This window comes from Grus americana, chromosome Z (genome assembly GCF_028858705.1).
Source record: "Grus americana isolate bGruAme1 chromosome Z, bGruAme1.mat, whole genome shotgun sequence".
NCBI classification, from domain to species: domain Eukaryota; kingdom Metazoa; phylum Chordata; class Aves; order Gruiformes; family Gruidae; genus Grus; species Grus americana.
In genome coordinates this window covers 31,672,042-31,690,804 of record NC_072891.1, presented here as the reverse complement: position 1 = coordinate 31,690,804, position 18,763 = coordinate 31,672,042, and the positions used below count along the sequence as shown (strand labels likewise).

The window sequence follows — 18,763 nt, the reverse complement described above, 5'->3', positions numbered from 1 at the left end:
GTCTGTGCCTCCGGCCCCATCACTGAGCACCACTGAAAAGAGCGTGGCTCTGCCTTTGTTGCACCCTCCCTTTGGGTATTTATGTCTAGGGATGAGGTCCCCGCCCTGTGCCTTCTCCTCCCTCGGCTGAACCGTCCCAGCTGTCTCAGCCTTTCCTCATCGGACGGATGCTCCAGTCCCTTCAACATCTTACTGGCCCTTTGCGGGACTCTCTCCAGTAGGTCCGTGACTGTCTCATACTGGGGAGCCCAGAACTGGGCACAGCACTCCAGATGTGGCCTCAGCAGCGCTGAGGAGAGGGCAAGGATCGCCTCCCTCCACCTGCTAGCACTGATATCTACAAAGTAGAATCTTCCACTTTTGAGGGACAGAAATGTGTTTGGGTTAGTGCTTAGGCACTGCTTAGAGGTAAGTGCGGTACCTTGATTTGCTAATGGCTCTACCTTTGAAGAAGAGCCGAAAGACTGATGAAAAGCATGCTTTGCTAAAGAGTATCCTTCAAGAGCTGATAAAAAGGAAACATCCTGCCCCAGAGAGAGCTGGGTGATTGCCAGGGAGGCCTGAAGTCAACAAAAAGCAGCAGTAACTAGGGGAAAGGGAAAGGTGGCTGGGGGAGTTTGGGACCACCCATCCAATTAAAGGACTGTGCAAATTACTGCCCACACACCCTCCAGGAGCACGTTCGCACGGCGGGGAGGACGCTCTCTTTTTCTCCTGTAGGCGCTCACTCTCGTCACACCCCAGAAGGAGCCGTTGTGGTGTCCTGGGTGGTCCTGGGTCTTGTGGAGGATGGAGGCACGCAGCTGCCCCTTGGCACATGCCTGGGGCCGCTTTGGTGGCTGCAGCTCCCCGCGATGATGTGGAGCCAGAGGGGCTGAGCAAGTCAAAGCCCCGTGCAGCCCCAGCCCAGTGTCACCCAGACCCAGTGCCCCCTCCTTCCCCCATGGGGACCCTCAGCCGGCAGCACTGGCCCTGCCCGGGCAAGGGGGAGGGCAGGGGGCCTTGCTCAGGACCCTCCCCAACCCTGTGCTGCCATGCCAGACGCCCAGTGTCCTCACAGCACCCTGTGTCCCCATGCACGTGTCACTGAAACCCGGGAATAAACCTCGTAACACCAATGCGGTGTTAAAAGGCAGGCATTCTTTATTGCAGCGCTGGATGCACGGGGGATAGCTCCACCCAACATGCATGCCAGGTGATCACCAACACGCAGGTTATGTAGGATCAAAACATACATAGTCATTATTTTTCCAGGAAAAGGCAGTCCTATGATAATCATTTCTTAGAAGCCATTTCCATATTCTCCTCCCCGTCACGCATGCTCAGTGATTTGAGTCGGTGGTCCTCAAGGGGTCTCTGGTGGTCGCCAGTGGTCACGCACCCGTGTCCGCTGGGTGACCCTCTTCTTGCAGGCACGCGCAGTATCATTGCTGTAGGTGCACCTGTCCATAGCAATTTACTTCATAAGATTAATATTCCCGAACCCATTGTCCGTTTGGGTAGGGACTGTACATGGAACATAGCAGCATTGTACATTGCCGTGGTCAGTTAGCTTCATTACCTATTACCTTGGTTACACACTAATTATCTCAAACTGATTCTATAGTTTCTGTTTCACGGCCCCTATCCCACGGTTACACGTGGACCTCCCTGGTCCCCCCGACAGCTACAAAACATGCAGCAAACACCCTCCCTTCTCCAAACAGGCTGTGGTGGGTTGGCCCCAGCAGACCGACACCCAGCCAGTCCCCAAGCAATGGCTACTTTGGAAAGACTGTCTAGTCACAAATGCAAAACACAGCGCCTAGTGGGCGACGGGGTCTCTCCTCTGCCCCCCCCCCCCCCCGTAGCTCCGTCTGTGATGTCACAGCCACAACCTCACACCGTGCGGGGCCTGGCCTCTGTGAAGTCAGGGCTGGCCGCCCTGCCCCACGGCACTTTGGGCCACAACCTCCCGCCTGGAAGGAGCTCGCCGTGTCCTGGTGGCTTTGTGCCTGTGGCAGGCGTTCTCCTCCCGGCAATCGGTTTGGGGCTCTTGCCCAGGTGGCCTCCCCTGGACAGGCAACGCTCCTGTGGCGGAAGGAGGACACACGAACGTGCAGGGAAGCTTGATTTCTCCCCAAGATGAGGAGGACAAAGGCTCGTACAAGAGCGCAGGGCACTGCCCTGCCAAGGACGAGGGCCAGCTGCAACATGGACAGATGTGCAGCTGGGCCCACACAGGTCCTACGGAACAGGTACGAGGGTTTGTTCCTCCTGGGGACATCAGCTGGCGGGTAGGACCCACAGAGCCTAAAGGGGGACTGGGGAGACATGATGGAGAAGCTGGTGAGCGCTGTGGGCAGGTTGGCGCTAGGGGGTCCGCGGGTGGGGGAGTCGGGGTAAGAAGGGGCTCTTGCTTCTGCCCTGTCTCACCACGGTGGGGACGGCTCTTGAGAGGCTTCCCAAAGCCTGTCTTCTGGCCAGGGCCTTAGCTCGCGTGGCATGGAGATGGTGCAAAACAGTGCTCCGTCTTTCTCCTCCCATAGGCGCACCCTTTCTCAGGACGACCAGGACACCAGCTGGAAAGGGCCAGCACGCTGCAGCTGCCGTGCTGGAGAAACTGAGCGTAAGTTCAGTGCTGCCTGTCACCCCGTGCTTGCACCAAGCCTGCCTGGCTCCGCCGGGACCCACAGCCCTGCAGAAGCAGCAGCATCCTGCCCTGATGGAGGCCTGGGGCCAGCTCGCCTACATGACCATGGCTGAGCCGGCTACCATGTGCATGTCTTTGTGGGATACTGTAGTAACCACAGGGTACCCCAGTATGGTAGAGAGGCCGAGAGGCCAAAGCCTCGTCCACCCCCCGGCCCCCAGGCACGCCGTCAGAGCCTTGCCTGCGAAGGGATCGTGCCCGGCCCTCCGGCCCCCGCTCCCAGGGTTCAACCAGCACCCCCCTCTCCAGGGCATAACCCTGCCCCTGCCCCACAGGGAGGGAGTGCGTAGGCCAAATGCCCACCTCCCCGCGGGGGTCTAGCAGACGCGCTGACAGGCGTCCTCAAGAAGGGTCCTCAAGCTTTTCTCTGGTTTCTTTGCCCAGGGCTGGTCTTCAGTGTCACTTACAGCCTGGCGGTGGTCGTGCTCTCCCTCCAGAGGTGCCTCAGCACAGGCATCTCCATCCTGTGAGTACAACACGTGTCCGGTGTGGACGTGGAGGCTGGGGGTGCCAGTGGGTAAGGGCAAGCAGGGGGAGGCTGGAGGTGCTCCCCACCAGGAGACCCCCTGGCTCCACTATAAATTGCTGCCTCTCAACTGGTAAGAGAAAATCCCCCTGTGCAGGGCTCTGCCCTTGAGCACTGCTAACACCAGGACTCCCTCTTTTTCAGGAAGGACATCATCGCCCTGAAAAAGGACAGGCTCGTCCCACTCCTCGTCTTGATGAGCCTAGCTGCTCTCGGTGAGCATTCGCGTGCTGTCAGCAGAGGCACAGAGGTGCGGGGTGCGAGCTTCAGCTTCAGCGTCAGGCAGAAGCACTGGAGCGCCCGTGGGGCTCTTCCAGCCTCCCGCCTTTGTGGGGCTGGGAGGTCACGAGATGCTCGCTGCACGCGGGGGAAGTGTAGCTGTGGGGTGCAAGGGGCTGTGCAGAGCCCTGAGGCCCAAGGAAAGAGTCCCTGCTTGGAGCTGCAACCTCTCTCTGCACCCTTTCGCCGTGTCCCCAGCCAGCCTCTTGCCACCCTGGTGCGGGAGGAGACAGTGTGACTACAGAGATCGGTAGGAACCCTAGTCAAGTAACTTTCTCGGTGATGTGAATTACAGCTGGTGCTTACTCCGGGACCTTGCTGCTCGTGTGGATGCTGCGGGCAAAGAACGTGCCACAGGTCAGTGGGACAGGAAAGGAGCGCTGCCGGTGGTGAGTGGGTGGGTGAATCACCCAGTCCTCCGCTTCCAGGCAGTGACCCACAGAAGCGGCAGCAGCTTCTGCTGTGCCTCCCCAGAGTTCGCCGGTGCTGGAAAGCCACGGCAGCTCTGGGACTCAGACGGAGAGCCTTTCCCTTTCAGGTGCTGCTGCGGCAGCCTGCAGGCGAGCTGAGGTCCCTGCGGTAAGAGCCCTCTCCTCTCTCCAGACCTGCAGCACGCTCGCTCGGTGGGGTAGCGGCAGGCGTGCCCATGCTATTTGCACTCACTTGCACAGCGCCCAGGGCTCGTGCCTTTGGCTCCTGCCTGGGCCTTTGGCTAAACCTGGAGTGGGAGGGAAGCACTCGCAAACCGGGGAAAGAAAAGGGGGCTCGAGCACCTCTGTCTCTGCTCCTCCCGAGCTTGGAGGCTCTGGCAGGGACTGGGCAGCTCTCTGACAAGATCGGCTTTCCCGGTGTCTGCAGGAACACGCTCGTGGTGTGGGGGCAACAATCCCGAGAGATGCAACAGCTGAGGGATGAAGCGGTGCGCCTGACTGCAGAGATCAGCACTGTGAAGAAGGTGATCCTCCACTTTGGGAAAGAGAGCTGGGACCAGCAGGGCGCTGCACAACAAGGCCATTCCTGGGCCAGTTGGTGGGCTTCTCCTGCTCAGCCCACACGCCCCTCCCTTTGCCAGGAGCTGCTGCTGGAGCTTCTCTGCTGTAAAGCCCCTTCTCCTGGCCAGGTCTGACATGGTCATTTCTTCTGTTCCTTGGTGTCTTTCCCAGGAAGTTCAGCAAATGAGAGAGGTACTGTCAGCGACCATGCGGACATCTGACTGGGCTCTGAAAAGTGCAGGTACGGACACACCTCAGGTCCAGGTGGGCAGGTCTCATCACACTGGGCTCGTGCTTGGCCTTGCCGAAAGCAGGCCCTGCTGCAGACTCTGCTCTCCAAGGCAGAGGGAGGTGGGACCAAATCACGGAGCCCAAGAACATGACTGTGGCCGAGCAGCTGCCTTGGGCTCACCCCAGTCCTGCTGTCAGAGCCCTCGCTGGTGCCCCAGCCAAGACCCTGACAACATTTCTGCCCTCTCCCTCTCTGCTGAGCTTTCCTGGGGAATGAAAGCGAGTGGCCAGGTCGTCCTTTGCTTTCCATGCAGCTGGGCCTTGCCTTGGGTCTGCAGCCCTTCCTGGGGGCGGGTGGGGGGGGGGGCTCGCTGTCTCCCAGCACCCGCAGACCTTCTCTTTGTGCGGCTGGGAGGGAGACGCCGTCACCGGGCACGGGGATCTCCTCGTTGCCGGGCACCTCCGAGGGCGCGGTGCTGCATGCGGGGCTGGCGGGCACCCTTAGAAATCGCCTGCAGCCACCAGGTCCTCCGAGCCTGGGGCCTCTTGCCATCAGCTGCTCTCTTCTCCCTTCAGGGTCTGCCATCGACCTGCAGAGATCGTCCAGCAGCTCGGCATGGCTCTGCAGGGTGTTTTGGTTCCTGTGTGCTCCACCCCATCTGGACACCTTTGTGCAGGTACAGTAGCAGAAACCGCCAGTGCTGCTTCTCTTGCCTCTTCTAAAGTTGGGGGCAAGTCCTGGGGTGTCTCCTGTCAGGCCAGCTGTATTGCTCAAGGCCATGGCACCAGTCCGGTGCCTGACACCTGAGGTCTCACATAAGGCTTGGCTCCCTAGGAATCAGCAGTTGCCATCGGAAAGGGGCTGAGCTGAGCTGAGCTCCCTGCCCACCATCCCTGGTCGCTGCTGGGTGAAGAGGCTTCTCCTTTGAGACCCCATTTCCCTGCCACCGCTCTGATTGTCCCTCTCCCGATGGGGCAGTGGAGGGTAGGGGGAGGCTGCAGAGCAGCTGGCCAAAAAGAGAGGTTTCTTGAAAGCCCTGGCTCCAGTGCAGGGTATCAGATGTTTCCCACTGGCTGGCTGTTCTCCTCTTTCCCGGGATGGGAAGGCGGCTGGGCTCTTCCTCCCGCTTCCCAACGTGCCATTAATTTCGAGCACAAGCTCAGCCCGCAGGCGCAGTGCCACCTCTGCTTCTGGCTGCACGGGAGCGCAGCGGGCCCCATCCTGCCCTCGCGTTCATTGCTCTTGCCCTCTGTTTTCAGGCGGATGCTTCCCCAGGATACTGCTGGCCATTCCAAGGGTCTCGGAGCGAGGTGCTAATCCGGTTGCCCGCACCGGTACAACCGATGGCCATCACCATACAGCACGCCTCAAAGACAGCCTCTCCGCTGGGGACTGTCAGTAGTGCTCCCCGAGATTTCACTGTCTCTGTAAGTCTCTGCCGGGCACTGGGGGCTGGGACCTGGCCGCGGGGAAAAGCTGTAACGGGGACTTGCTGCTCTCTGCGCGTCTGCCGAGATTCGTGTGCTGCCAAGCAGTGCCGTTCCCTGAGGGGACATTTCAAGGGACATGTGGGGTGGCGTCACCCCTCCGAAGACTCCCTCAGCATGTTGTGGCCCAGGAGCTACAGGCCCTTGAGCAACACACAAGGAGGAGGCTCAGCCCCACCGCATCCTGCGCCGCCAGACCCTGCTGGAACCGCGGGAGTGGGGTGCAGATCACAGGCCCGGATCTGGCATGAGCGTATCCTCATGGTCGGGTCAAGCCTGACCTGCTCCCCTGTGCTTTATCTCCAAGGGACTGGATGAGGAAGGCGAGGACGAAACGTTGCTGGGGACATTCACCTATGCCATGCAGCAAGAGCCGACCCAGACCTTCCCTCTGCAGGTACAGTGCATGCGGGTGGGCAAGAGGCCAGGGCAGAAACGCTGTTTTGCCAGCAAGTGGCTTGTGGGGGGAGTGCGGACGGTTCCTGCCGGGGCAGGGGCCCAACCCTGCCCGAGAGCAACATTGGTGGGATCGGGAGGGAGAGTGGCATCTGGCAGGGCAGCAAAAGCAGAACAGAGACGGTGTTGGCCACACAGCTGTCTGGGTCCCTGGAGCTGCCTGGCTGCACCCGCCGGGCCAGAGGTGGCAGGGAGGATGCCCAGCACCTTGCCCCAGCAGCAGGACTTTCCCCGGGCCCCGCTTCCCTGGCACCAGCGAGCCTCAGGTTTCCACAGCTGCCCGCCACGCTCTCTGAGGCTGGGCGTTTGCTCTGCAGGGGCACAGGGGTCCCTTGCCACCTGGGTGGGAGAAGGGAAGGAGGGAGAAGCTGCCGCCTCAGCCAGAGTGGGAGCTGGTCCCGGAGCAGGGGCCCGGGATGGCGGAGGAAGACGCGCGGAGCCTGCTGTCTCTCTTTACACGCCAGGAGTGACACTTCTTTTTGCCACGGTTTCTTTGCAGAACGGGATCCCCAGAGCCTTTCAGTTTTTGAAACTTGGCATTCAGAGCAACTGGGGAAAACCAGGATACACGTGCATTCGTCGGGTGCAGGTGTATGGGAAGATTGCGGGAACGAATGCCATCAGCCAGACGCATGTGCAGACCTCCCCTAATTAATAAGAATTAAACAGGAAAATGGAGAAACAGAGCAGAGAGATGTGGCTGTTAGTCGGGTGCAGAGCAATGTCATTGCAGAGGCCCTCTCAAAGCTGCCAAGTTCTTCCTTTCGCAGGCTGAGGACTTCCTCAGGCTTTCCACTTTCTCTCCCCCACGGGGATGTTTCCTAACCGAGCAAGAGGAGACAATGCTCCCGTAGCCTTTCCTTGCCTAAGTGCCTTGACAAAATCCTTTGGCGTGAGGGCTGCCCCCCATATCTCGTCCCGGCAAAGAGTCATCAGAGCCTGGCAGCGATTTGGGGTCATGATCCCCACAGCACGGGCCCATTCCATTCAGGGGGCACCTTGGCACTGGGGATGGGGTCTAGTGGGGGCCCACATGGGGTGCAGCTATGTCTGGGACCCGTGAAGGATGTCTGAGGTGCGTGAGGAGGCCTGAGCCCTTCTGCTCTTTAAGAGAGGCACCGTTCCCCTGCCCTGAAACTCCCAACACGCAGCCAGCGGCCAGCTGAACGCTGTACACGCACACATCTGTCTTTGTCACGGGGAGATTTGCCCAGTTCGATTCTACGTCTTCGGCAGCCACTACGCAAGGGTATGGCCCTACGCCCATTCGTGGCAGACTGATGTCAGCTTGGAAGCCTCAAGCTGATTGGGTCCGCCGTCACCCCTGTTACCCTGCTAAGTATAGCAAGAGGAGGCCTGAAGACCAGCGTAACGTCCCCCTCCCTCCAGTGGGTGCATCTTTGTGGGGAAAGCTTGGGCACTTCTGCTCTCCTTCCACCTTGCCTTTCCTCGTTTGCCTTTGAAGGTACTGTGGGAATAGGCAAGTTCAGGTGCACAATTACATTGTCGTCAGGCAAATTCACAGGACAGGGTGGGGGAGGTGGGTGGGCTGCTGCCCCGCAGTTCCACTGCCACTGTCCTCTGTTGGCAAGGAAATGGGCACCACATTGGTGCAAACGTCGTTTCCCATGGAAGCCTCTCTCAGAAATGCTTGGAAGAACAGCATCTGCTCAACTGTCTGCAAGAGGATGGCTGTAAGCTTAGAATCCTCGAGTGACTGAGGTTGGAAGAGACCTCTGCAGGCCATCCGGTCCAACGCCCCTGCTCCAGCAGGGCCACCTACAGCCGATTGCCCCGGACTGCGTCCACATGGCTTCTGAATACCTCCTGGCTGTGGTGGGAGACTCTACAACCTCTGGGCAACCTGTGCCAGGGCTCAGTCACCGTCACAGTCAAAAAGTGCTTGCTGATGTTCAGAGGGCACGTCCTGAGTTTCGGTCTGTGCCTCCGGCCCCATCACTGAGCACCACTGAAAAGAGCGTGGCTCTGCCTTTGTTGCACCCTCCCTTTGGGTATTTATGTCTAGGGATGAGGTCCCCGCCCTGTGCCTTCTCCTCCCTCGGCTGAACCGTCCCAGCTGTCTCAGCCTTTCCTCATCGGACGGATGCTCCAGTCCCTTCAACATCTTACTGGCCCTTTGCGGGACTCTCTCCAGTAGGTCCGTGACTGTCTCATACTGGGGAGCCCAGAACTGGGCACAGCACTCCAGATGTGGCCTCAGCAGCGCTGAGGAGAGGGCAAGGATCGCCTCCCTCCACCTGCTAGCACTGATATCTACAAAGTAGAATCTTCCACTTTTGAGGGACAGAAATGTGTTTGGGTTAGTGCTTAGGCACTGCTTAGAGGTAAGTGCGGTACCTTGATTTGCTAATGGCTCTACCTTTGAAGAAGAGCCGAAAGACTGATGAAAAGCATGCTTTGCTAAAGAGTATCCTTCAAGAGCTGATAAAAAGGAAACATCCTGCCCCAGAGAGAGCTGGGTGATTGCCAGGGAGGCCTGAAGTCAACAAAAAGCAGCAGTAACTAGGGGAAAGGGAAAGGTGGCTGGGGGAGTTTGGGACCACCCATCCAATTAAAGGACTGTGCAAATTACTGCCCACACACCCTCCAGGAGCACGTTCGCACGGCGGGGAGGACGCTCTCTTTTTCTCCTGTAGGCGCTCACTCTCGTCACACCCCAGAAGGAGCCGTTGTGGTGTCCTGGGTGGTCCTGGGTCTTGTGGAGGATGGAGGCACGCAGCTGCCCCTTGGCACATGCCTGGGGCCGCTTTGGTGGCTGCAGCTCCCCGCGATGATGTGGAGCCAGAGGGGCTGAGCAAGTCAAAGCCCCGTGCAGCCCCAGCCCAGTGTCACCCAGACCCAGTGCCCCCTCCTTCCCCCATGGGGACCCTCAGCCGGCAGCACTGGCCCTGCCCGGGCAAGGGGGAGGGCAGGGGGCCTTGCTCAGGACCCTCCCCAACCCTGTGCTGCCATGCCAGACGCCCAGTGTCCTCACAGCACCCTGTGTCCCCATGCACGTGTCACTGAAACCCGGGAATAAACCTCGTAACACCAATGCGGTGTTAAAAGGCAGGCATTCTTTATTGCAGCGCTGGATGCACGGGGGATAGCTCCACCCAACATGCATGCCAGGTGATCACCAACACGCAGGTTATGTAGGATCAAAACATACATAGTCATTATTTTTCCAGGAAAAGGCAGTCCTATGATAATCATTTCTTAGAAGCCATTTCCATATTCTCCTCCCCGTCACGCATGCTCAGTGATTTGAGTCGGTGGTCCTCAAGGGGTCTCTGGTGGTCGCCAGTGGTCACGCACCCGTGTCCGCTGGGTGACCCTCTTCTTGCAGGCACGCGCAGTATCATTGCTGTAGGTGCACCTGTCCATAGCAATTTACTTCATAAGATTAATATTCCCGAACCCATTGTCCGTTTGGGTAGGGACTGTACATGGAACATAGCAGCATTGTACATTGCCGTGGTCAGTTAGCTTCATTACCTATTACCTTGGTTACACACTAATTATCTCAAACTGATTCTATAGTTTCTGTTTCACGGCCCCTATCCCACGGTTACACGTGGACCTCCCTGGTCCCCCCGACAGCTACAAAACATGCAGCAAACACCCTCCCTTCTCCAAACAGGCTGTGGTGGGTTGGCCCCAGCAGACCGACACCCAGCCAGTCCCCAAGCAATGGCTACTTTGGAAAGACTGTCTAGTCACAAATGCAAAACACAGCGCCTAGTGGGCGACGGGGTCTCTCCTCTGCCCCCCCCCCCCCCCGTAGCTCCGTCTGTGATGTCACAGCCACAACCTCACACCGTGCGGGGCCTGGCCTCTGTGAAGTCAGGGCTGGCCGCCCTGCCCCACGGCACTTTGGGCCACAACCTCCCGCCTGGAAGGAGCTCGCCGTGTCCTGGTGGCTTTGTGCCTGTGGCAGGCGTTCTCCTCCCGGCAATCGGTTTGGGGCTCTTGCCCAGGTGGCCTCCCCTGGACAGGCAACGCTCCTGTGGCGGAAGGAGGACACACGAACGTGCAGGGAAGCTTGATTTCTCCCCAAGATGAGGAGGACAAAGGCTCGTACAAGAGCGCAGGGCACTGCCCTGCCAAGGACGAGGGCCAGCTGCAACATGGACAGATGTGCAGCTGGGCCCACACAGGTCCTACGGAACAGGTACGAGGGTTTGTTCCTCCTGGGGACATCAGCTGGCGGGTAGGACCCACAGAGCCTAAAGGGGGACTGGGGAGACATGATGGAGAAGCTGGTGAGCGCTGTGGGCAGGTTGGCGCTAGGGGGTCCGCGGGTGGGGGAGTCGGGGTAAGAAGGGGCTCTTGCTTCTGCCCTGTCTCACCACGGTGGGGACGGCTCTTGAGAGGCTTCCCAAAGCCTGTCTTCTGGCCAGGGCCTTAGCTCGCGTGGCATGGAGATGGTGCAAAACAGTGCTCCGTCTTTCTCCTCCCATAGGCGCACCCTTTCTCAGGACGACCAGGACACCAGCTGGAAAGGGCCAGCACGCTGCAGCTGCCGTGCTGGAGAAACTGAGCGTAAGTTCAGCGCTGCCTGTCACCCCGTGCTTGCACCAAGCCTGCCTGGCTCCGCCGGGACCCACAGCCCTGCAGAAGCAGCAGCATCCTGCCCTGATGGAGGCCTGGGGCCAGCTCGCCTACGTGACCATGGCTGAGCCGGCTACCATGTGCATGTCTTTGTGGGATACTGTAGTAACCACAGGGTACCCCAGTATGGTAGAGAGGCCGAGAGGCCAAAGCCTCGTCCACCCCCCGGCCCCCAGGCACGCCGTCAGAGCCTTGCCTGCGAAGGGATCGTGCCCGGCCCTCCGGCCCCCGCTCCCAGGGTTCAACCAGCACCCCCCTCTCCAGGGCATAACCCTGCCCCTGCCCCACAGGGAGGGAGTGCGTAGGCCAAATGCCCACCTCCCCGCGGGGGTCTAGCAGACGCGCTGACAGGCGTCCTCAAGAAGGGTCCTCAAGCTTTTCTCTGGTTTCTTTGCCCAGGGCTGGTCTTCAGTGTCACTTACAGCCTGGCGGTGGTCGTGCTCTCCCTCCAGAGGTGCCTCAGCACAGGCATCTCCATCCTGTGAGTACAACACGTGTCCGGTGTGGACGTGGAGGCTGGGGGTGCCAGTGGGTAAGGGCAAGCAGGGGGAGGCTGGAGGTGCTCCCCACCAGGAGACCCCCTGGCTCCACTATAAATTGCTGCCTCTCAACTGGTAAGAGAAAATCCCCCTGTGCAGGGCTCTGCCCTTGAGCACTGCTAACACCAGGACTCCCTCTTTTTCAGGAAGGACATCATCGCCCTGAAAAAGGACAGGCTCGTCCCACTCCTCGTCTTGATGAGCCTAGCTGCTCTCGGTGAGCATTCGCGTGCTGTCAGCAGAGGCACAGAGGTGCGGGGTGCGAGCTTCAGCTTCAGCGTCAGGCAGAAGCACTGGAGCGCCCGTGGGGCTCTTCCAGCCTCCCGCCTTTGTGGGGCTGGGAGGTCACGAGATGCTCGCTGCACGCGGGGGAAGTGTAGCTGTGGGGTGCAAGGGGCTGTGCAGAGCCCTGAGGCCCAAGGAAAGAGTCCCTGCTTGGAGCTGCAACCTCTCTCTGCACCCTTTCGCCGTGTCCCCAGCCAGCCTCTTGCCACCCTGGTGCGGGAGGAGACAGTGTGACTACAGAGATCGGTAGGAACCCTAGTCAAGTAACTTTCTCGGTGATGTGAATTACAGCTGGTGCTTACTCCGGGACCTTGCTGCTCGTGTGGATGCTGCGGGCAAAGAACGTGCCACAGGTCAGTGGGACAGGAAAGGAGCGCTGCCGGTGGTGAGTGGGTGGGTGAATCACCCAGTCCTCCGCTTCCAGGCAGTGACCCACAGAAGCGGCAGCAGCTTCTGCTGTGCCTCCCCAGAGTTCGCCGGTGCTGGAAAGCCACGGCAGCTCTGGGACTCAGACGGAGAGCCTTTCCCTTTCAGGTGCTGCTGCGGCAGCCTGCAGGCGAGCTGAGGTCCCTGCGGTAAGAGCCCTCTCCTCTCTCCAGACCTGCAGCACGCTCGCTCGGTGGGGTAGCGGCAGGCGTGCCCATGCTATTTGCACTCACTTGCACAGCGCCCAGGGCTCGTGCCTTTGGCTCCTGCCTGGGCCTTTGGCTAAACCTGGAGTGGGAGGGAAGCACTCGCAAACCGGGGAAAGAAAAGGGGGCTCGAGCACCTCTGTCTCTGCTCCTCCCGAGCTTGGAGGCTCTGGCAGGGACTGGGCAGCTCTCTGACAAGATCGGCTTTCCCGGTGTCTGCAGGAACACGCTCGTGGTGTGGGGGCAACAATCCCGAGAGATGCAACAGCTGAGGGATGAAGCGGTGCGCCTGACTGCAGAGATCAGCACTGTGAAGAAGGTGATCCTCCACTTTGGGAAAGAGAGCTGGGACCAGCAGGGCGCTGCACAACAAGGCCATTCCTGGGCCAGTTGGTGGGCTTCTCCTGCTCAGCCCACACGCCCCTCCCTTTGCCAGGAGCTGCTGCTGGAGCTTCTCTGCTGTAAAGCCCCTTCTCCTGGCCAGGTCTGACATGGTCATTTCTTCTGTTCCTTGGTGTCTTTCCCAGGAAGTTCAGCAAATGAGAGAGGTACTGTCAGCGACCATGCGGACATCTGACTGGGCTCTGAAAAGTGCAGGTACGGACACACCTCAGGTCCAGGTGGGCAGGTCTCATCACACTGGGCTCGTGCTTGGCCTTGCCGAAAGCAGGCCCTGCTGCAGACTCTGCTCTCCAAGGCAGAGGGAGGTGGGACCAAATCACGGAGCCCAAGAACATGACTGTGGCCGAGCAGCTGCCTTGGGCTCACCCCAGTCCTGCTGTCAGAGCCCTCGCTGGTGCCCCAGCCAAGACCCTGACAACATTTCTGCCCTCTCCCTCTCTGCTGAGCTTTCCTGGGGAATGAAAGCGAGTGGCCAGGTCGTCCTTTGCTTTCCATGCAGCTGGGCCTTGCCTTGGGTCTGCAGCCCTTCCTGGGGGCGGGTGGGGGGGGGGGCTCGCTGTCTCCCAGCACCCGCAGACCTTCTCTTTGTGCGGCTGGGAGGGAGACGCCGTCACCGGGCACGGGGATCTCCTCGTTGCCGGGCACCTCCGAGGGCGCGGTGCTGCATGCGGGGCTGGCGGGCACCCTTAGAAATCGCCTGCAGCCACCAGGTCCTCCGAGCCTGGGGCCTCTTGCCATCAGCTGCTCTCTTCTCCCTTCAGGGTCTGCCATCGACCTGCAGAGATCGTCCAGCAGCTCGGCATGGCTCTGCAGGGTGTTTTGGTTCCTGTGTGCTCCACCCCATCTGGACACCTTTGTGCAGGTACAGTAGCAGAAACCGCCAGTGCTGCTTCTCTTGCCTCTTCTAAAGTTGGGGGCAAGTCCTGGGGTGTCTCCTGTCAGGCCAGCTGTATTGCTCAAGGCCATGGCACCAGTCCGGTGCCTGACACCTGAGGTCTCACATAAGGCTTGGCTCCCTAGGAATCAGCAGTTGCCATCGGAAAGGGGCTGAGCTGAGCTGAGCTCCCTGCCCACCATCCCTGGTCGCTGCTGGGTGAAGAGGCTTCTCCTTTGAGACCCCATTTCCCTGCCACCGCTCTGATTGTCCCTCTCCCGATGGGGCAGTGGAGGGTAGGGGGAGGCTGCAGAGCAGCTGGCCAAAAAGAGAGGTTTCTTGAAAGCCCTGGCTCCAGTGCAGGGTATCAGATGTTTCCCACTGGCTGGCTGTTCTCCTCTTTCCCGGGATGGGAAGGCGGCTGGGCTCTTCCTCCCGCTTCCCAACGTGCCATTAATTTCGAGCACAAGCTCAGCCCGCAGGCGCAGTGCCACCTCTGCTTCTGGCTGCACGGGAGCGCAGCGGGCCCCATCCTGCCCTCGCGTTCATTGCTCTTGCCCTCTGTTTTCAGGCGGATGCTTCCCCAGGATACTGCTGGCCATTCCAAGGGTCTCGGAGCGAGGTGCTAATCCGGTTGCCCGCACCGGTACAACCGATGGCCATCACCATACAGCACGCCTCAAAGACAGCCTCTCCGCTGGGGACTGTCAGTAGTGCTCCCCGAGATTTCACTGTCTCTGTAAGTCTCTGCCGGGCACTGGGGGCTGGGACCTGGCCGCGGGGAAAAGCTGTAACGGGGACTTGCTGCTCTCTGCGCGTCTGCCGAGATTCGTGTGCTGCCAAGCAGTGCCGTTCCCTGAGGGGACATTTCAAGGGACATGTGGGGTGGCGTCACCCCTCCGAAGACTCCCTCAGCATGTTGTGGCCCAGGAGCTACAGGCCCTTGAGCAACACACAAGGAGGAGGCTCAGCCCCACCGCATCCTGCGCCGCCAGACCCTGCTGGAACCGCGGGAGTGGGGTGCAGATCACAGGCCCGGATCTGGCATGAGCGTATCCTCATGGTCGGGTCAAGCCTGACCTGCTCCCCTGTGCTTTATCTCCAAGGGACTGGATGAGGAAGGCGAGGACGAAACGTTGCTGGGGACATTCACCTATGCCATGCAGCAAGAGCCGACCCAGACCTTCCCTCTGCAGGTACAGTGCATGCGGGTGGGCAAGAGGCCAGGGCAGAAACGCTGTTTTGCCAGCAAGTGGCTTGTGGGGGGAGTGCGGACGGTTCCTGCCGGGGCAGGGGCCCAACCCTGCCCGAGAGCAACATTGGTGGGATCGGGAGGGAGAGTGGCATCTGGCAGGGCAGCAAAAGCAGAACAGAGACGGTGTTGGCCACACAGCTGTCTGGGTCCCTGGAGCTGCCTGGCTGCACCCGCCGGGCCAGAGGTGGCAGGGAGGATGCCCAGCACCTTGCCCCAGCAGCAGGACTTTCCCCGGGCCCCGCTTCCCTGGCACCAGCGAGCCTCAGGTTTCCACAGCTGCCCGCCACACTCTCTGAGGCTGGGCGTTTGCTCTGCAGGGGCACAGGGGTCCCTTGCCACCTGGGTGGGAGAAGGGAAGGAGGGAGAAGCTGCCGCCTCAGCCAGAGTGGGAGCTGGTCCCGGAGCAGGGGCCCGGGATGGCGGAGGAAGACGCGCGGAGCCTGCTGTCTCTCTTTACACGCCAGGAGTGACACTTCTTTTTGCCACGGTTTCTTTGCAGAACGGGATCCCCAGAGCCTTTCAGTTTTTGAAACTTGGCATTCAGAGCAACTGGGGAAAACCAGGATACACGTGCATTCGTCGGGTGCAGGTGTATGGGAAGATTGCGGGAACGAATGCCATCAGCCAGACGCATGTGCAGACCTCCCCTAATTAATAAGAATTAAACAGGAAAATGGAGAAACAGAGCAGAGAGATGTGGCTGTTAGTCGGGTGCAGAGCAATGTCATTGCAGAGGCCCTCTCAAAGCTGCCAAGTTCTTCCTTTCGCAGGCTGAGGACTTCCTCAGGCTTTCCACTTTCTCTCCCCCACGGGGATGTTTCCTAACCGAGCAAGAGGAGACAATGCTCCCGTAGCCTTTCCTTGCCTAAGTGCCTTGACAAAATCCTTTGGCGTGAGGGCTGCCCCCCATATCTCGTCCCGGCAAAGAGTCATCAGAGCCTGGCAGCGATTTGGGGTCATGATCCCCACAGCACGGGCCCATTCCATTCAGGGGGCACCTTGGCACTGGGGATGGGGTCTAGTGGGGGCCCACATGGGGTGCAGCTATGTCTGGGACCCGTGAAGGATGTCTGAGGTGCGTGAGGAGGCCTGAGCCCTTCTGCTCTTTAAGAGAGGCACCGTTCCCCTGCCCTGAAACTCCCAACACGCAGCCAGCGGCCAGCTGAACGCTGTACACGCACACATCTGTCTTTGTCACGGGGAGATTTGCCCAGTTCGATTCTACGTCTTCGGCAGCCACTACGCAAGGGTATGGCCCTACGCCCATTCGTGGCAGACTGATGTCAGCTTGGAAGCCTCAAGCTGATTGGGTCCGCCGTCACCCCTGTTACCCTGCTAAGTATAGCAAGAGGAGGCCTGAAGACCAGCGTAACGTCCCCCTCCCTCCAGTGGGTGCATCTTTGTGGGGAAAGCTTGGGCACTTCTGCTCTCCTTCCACCTTGCCTTTCCTCGTTTGCCTTTGAAGGTACTGTGGGAATAGGCAAGTTCAGGTGCACAATTACATTGTCGTCAGGCAAATTCACAGGACAGGGTGGGGGAGGTGGGTGGGCTGCTGCCCCGCAGTTCCACTGCCACTGTCCTCTGTTGGCAAGGAAATGGGCACCACATTGGTGCAAACGTCGTTTCCCATGGAAGCCTCTCTCAGAAATGCTTGGAAGAACAGCATCTGCTCAACTGTCTGCAAGAGGATGGCTGTAAGCTTAGAATCCTCGAGTGACTGAGGTTGGAAGAGACCTCTGCAGGCCATCCGGTCCAACGCCCCTGCTCCAGCAGGGCCACCTACAGCCGATTGCCCCGGACTGCGTCCACATGGCTTCTGAATACCTCCTGGCTGTGGTGGGAGACTCTACAACCTCTGGGCAACCTGTGCCAGGGCTCAGTCACCGTCACAGTCAAAAAGTGCTTGCTGATGTTCAGAGGGCACGTCCTGAGTTTCGGTCTGTGCCTCCGGCCCCATCACTGAGCACCACTGAAAAGAGCGTGGCTCTGCCTTTGTTGCACCCTCCCTTTGGGTATTTATGTCTAGGGATGAGGTCCCCGCCCTGTGCCTTCTCCTCCCTCGGCTGAACCGTCCCAGCTGTCTCAGCCTTTCCTCATCGGACGGATGCTCCAGTCCCTTCAACATCTTACTGGCCCTTTGCGGGACTCTCTCCAGTAGGTCCGTGACTGTCTCATACTGGGGAGCCCAGAACTGGGCACAGCACTCCAGATGTGGCCTCAGCAGCGCTGAGGAGAGGGCAAGGATCGCCTCCCTCCACCTGCTAGCACTGATATCTACAAAGTAGAATCTTCCACTTTTGAGGGACAGAAATGTGTTTGGGTTAGTGCTTAGGCACTGCTTAGAGGTAAATGCGGTACCTTGATTTGCTAATGGCTCTACCTTTGAAGAAGAGCCGAAAGACTGATGAAAAGCATGCTTTGCTAAAGAGTATCCTTCAAGAGCTGATAAAAAGGAAACATCCTGCCCCAGAGAGAGCTGGGTGATTGCCAGGGAGGCCTGAAGTCAACAAAAAGCAGCAGTAACTAGGGGAAAGGGAAAGGTGGCTGGGGGAGTTTGGGACCACCCATCCAATTAAAGGACTGTGCAAATTACTGCCCACACACCCTCCAGGAGCACGTTCGCACGGCGGGGAGGACGCTCTCTTTTTCTCCTGTAGGCGCTCACTCTCGTCACACCCCAGAAGGAGCCGTTGTGGTGTCCTGGGTGGTCCTGGGTCTTGTGGAGGATGGAGGCACGCAGCTGCCCCTTGGCACATGCCTGGGGCCGCTTTGGTGGCTGCAGCTCCCCGCGATGATGTGGAGCCAGAGGGGCTGAGCAAGTCAAAGCCCCGTGCAGCCCCAGCCCAGTGTCACCCAGACCCAGTGCCCCCTCCTTCCCCCATGGGGACCCTCAGCCGGCAGCACTGGCCCTGCCCGGGCAAGGGGGAGGGCAGGGGGCCTTGCTCAGGACCCTCCCCAACCCTGTGCTGCCATGCCAGACGCCCAGTGTCCTCACAGCACCCTGTGTCCCCATGCACGTGTCACTGAAACCCGGGAATAAACCTCGTAACACCAATGCGGTGTTAAAAGGCAGGCATTCTTTATTGCAGCGCTGGATGCACGGGGGATAGCTCCACCCAACATGCATGCCAGGTGATCACCAACACGCAGGTTATGTAGGATCAAAACATACATAGTCATTATTTTTCCAGGAAAAGGCAGTCCTATGATAATCATTTCTTAGAAGCCATTTCCATATTCTCCTCCCCGTCACGCATGCTCAGTGATTTGAGTCGGTGGTCCTCAAGGGGTCTCTGGTGGTCGCCAGTGGTCACGCACCCGTGTCCGCTGGGTGACCCTCTTCTTGCAGGCACGCGCAGTATCATTGCTGTAGGTGCACCTGTCCATAGCAATTTACTTCATAAGATTAATATTCCCGAACCCATTGTCCGTTTGGGTAGGGACTGTACATGGAACATAGCAGCATTGTACATTGCCGTGGTCAGTTAGCTTCATTAC

General features: G+C 59.4%; 2 protein-coding genes across 2 annotated transcripts; both read left to right on the top strand.

The window, feature by feature from the left end:
• Positions 1 to 3,730: 3,730 nt before the first annotated feature.
• Positions 3,731 to 7,478, top strand: LOC129199479 (sperm-associated antigen 4 protein-like). The gene is made up of 7 exons (XM_054810014.1): positions 3,731 to 3,854; positions 4,356 to 4,452; positions 4,661 to 4,730; positions 5,297 to 5,397; positions 5,981 to 6,148; positions 6,516 to 6,605; positions 7,164 to 7,478. The coding sequence occupies exons 2-7, from the start codon at positions 4,393 to 4,395 to the stop codon at positions 7,317 to 7,319; spliced, it is 645 nt and encodes a 214-aa protein (XP_054665989.1). The 5' UTR covers positions 3,731 to 3,854; positions 4,356 to 4,392; the 3' UTR covers positions 7,320 to 7,478.
• Positions 7,479 to 12,331: 4,853 nt separating this feature from the next.
• Positions 12,332 to 16,079, top strand: LOC129199481 (sperm-associated antigen 4 protein-like). The gene is made up of 7 exons (XM_054810020.1): positions 12,332 to 12,455; positions 12,957 to 13,053; positions 13,262 to 13,331; positions 13,898 to 13,998; positions 14,582 to 14,749; positions 15,117 to 15,206; positions 15,765 to 16,079. Exons 2-7 carry the CDS (start codon positions 12,994 to 12,996, stop codon positions 15,918 to 15,920), a joined length of 645 nt encoding a protein of 214 aa, XP_054665995.1. The 5' UTR covers positions 12,332 to 12,455; positions 12,957 to 12,993; the 3' UTR covers positions 15,921 to 16,079.
• The last annotated feature ends 2,684 nt before the right edge of the window (positions 16,080 to 18,763 follow it).

What these genes read in the sequence shown, in the direction of transcription:
- LOC129199479 (XM_054810014.1), top strand. Translation starts at nt 4,393, where the DNA reads ATGCAACAGCTGAGGGATGAAGCGGTGCGCCTGACTGCAGAGATCAGC. An exon ending in CTGGGCTCTGAAAAGTGCAG is followed by an intron (nt 4,731 to 5,296) that starts GTACGGACACAC and finishes TTCTCCCTTCAG; the next exon opens with GGTCTGCCATCGACCTGCAG. An exon ending in ATCTGGACACCTTTGTGCAG is followed by an intron (nt 5,398 to 5,980) that starts GTACAGTAGCAG and finishes CTCTGTTTTCAG; the next exon opens with GCGGATGCTTCCCCAGGATA.
- LOC129199481 (XM_054810020.1), top strand. Translation starts at nt 12,994, where the DNA reads ATGCAACAGCTGAGGGATGAAGCGGTGCGCCTGACTGCAGAGATCAGC. An exon ending in CTGGGCTCTGAAAAGTGCAG is followed by an intron (nt 13,332 to 13,897) that starts GTACGGACACAC and finishes TTCTCCCTTCAG; the next exon opens with GGTCTGCCATCGACCTGCAG. An exon ending in ATCTGGACACCTTTGTGCAG is followed by an intron (nt 13,999 to 14,581) that starts GTACAGTAGCAG and finishes CTCTGTTTTCAG; the next exon opens with GCGGATGCTTCCCCAGGATA.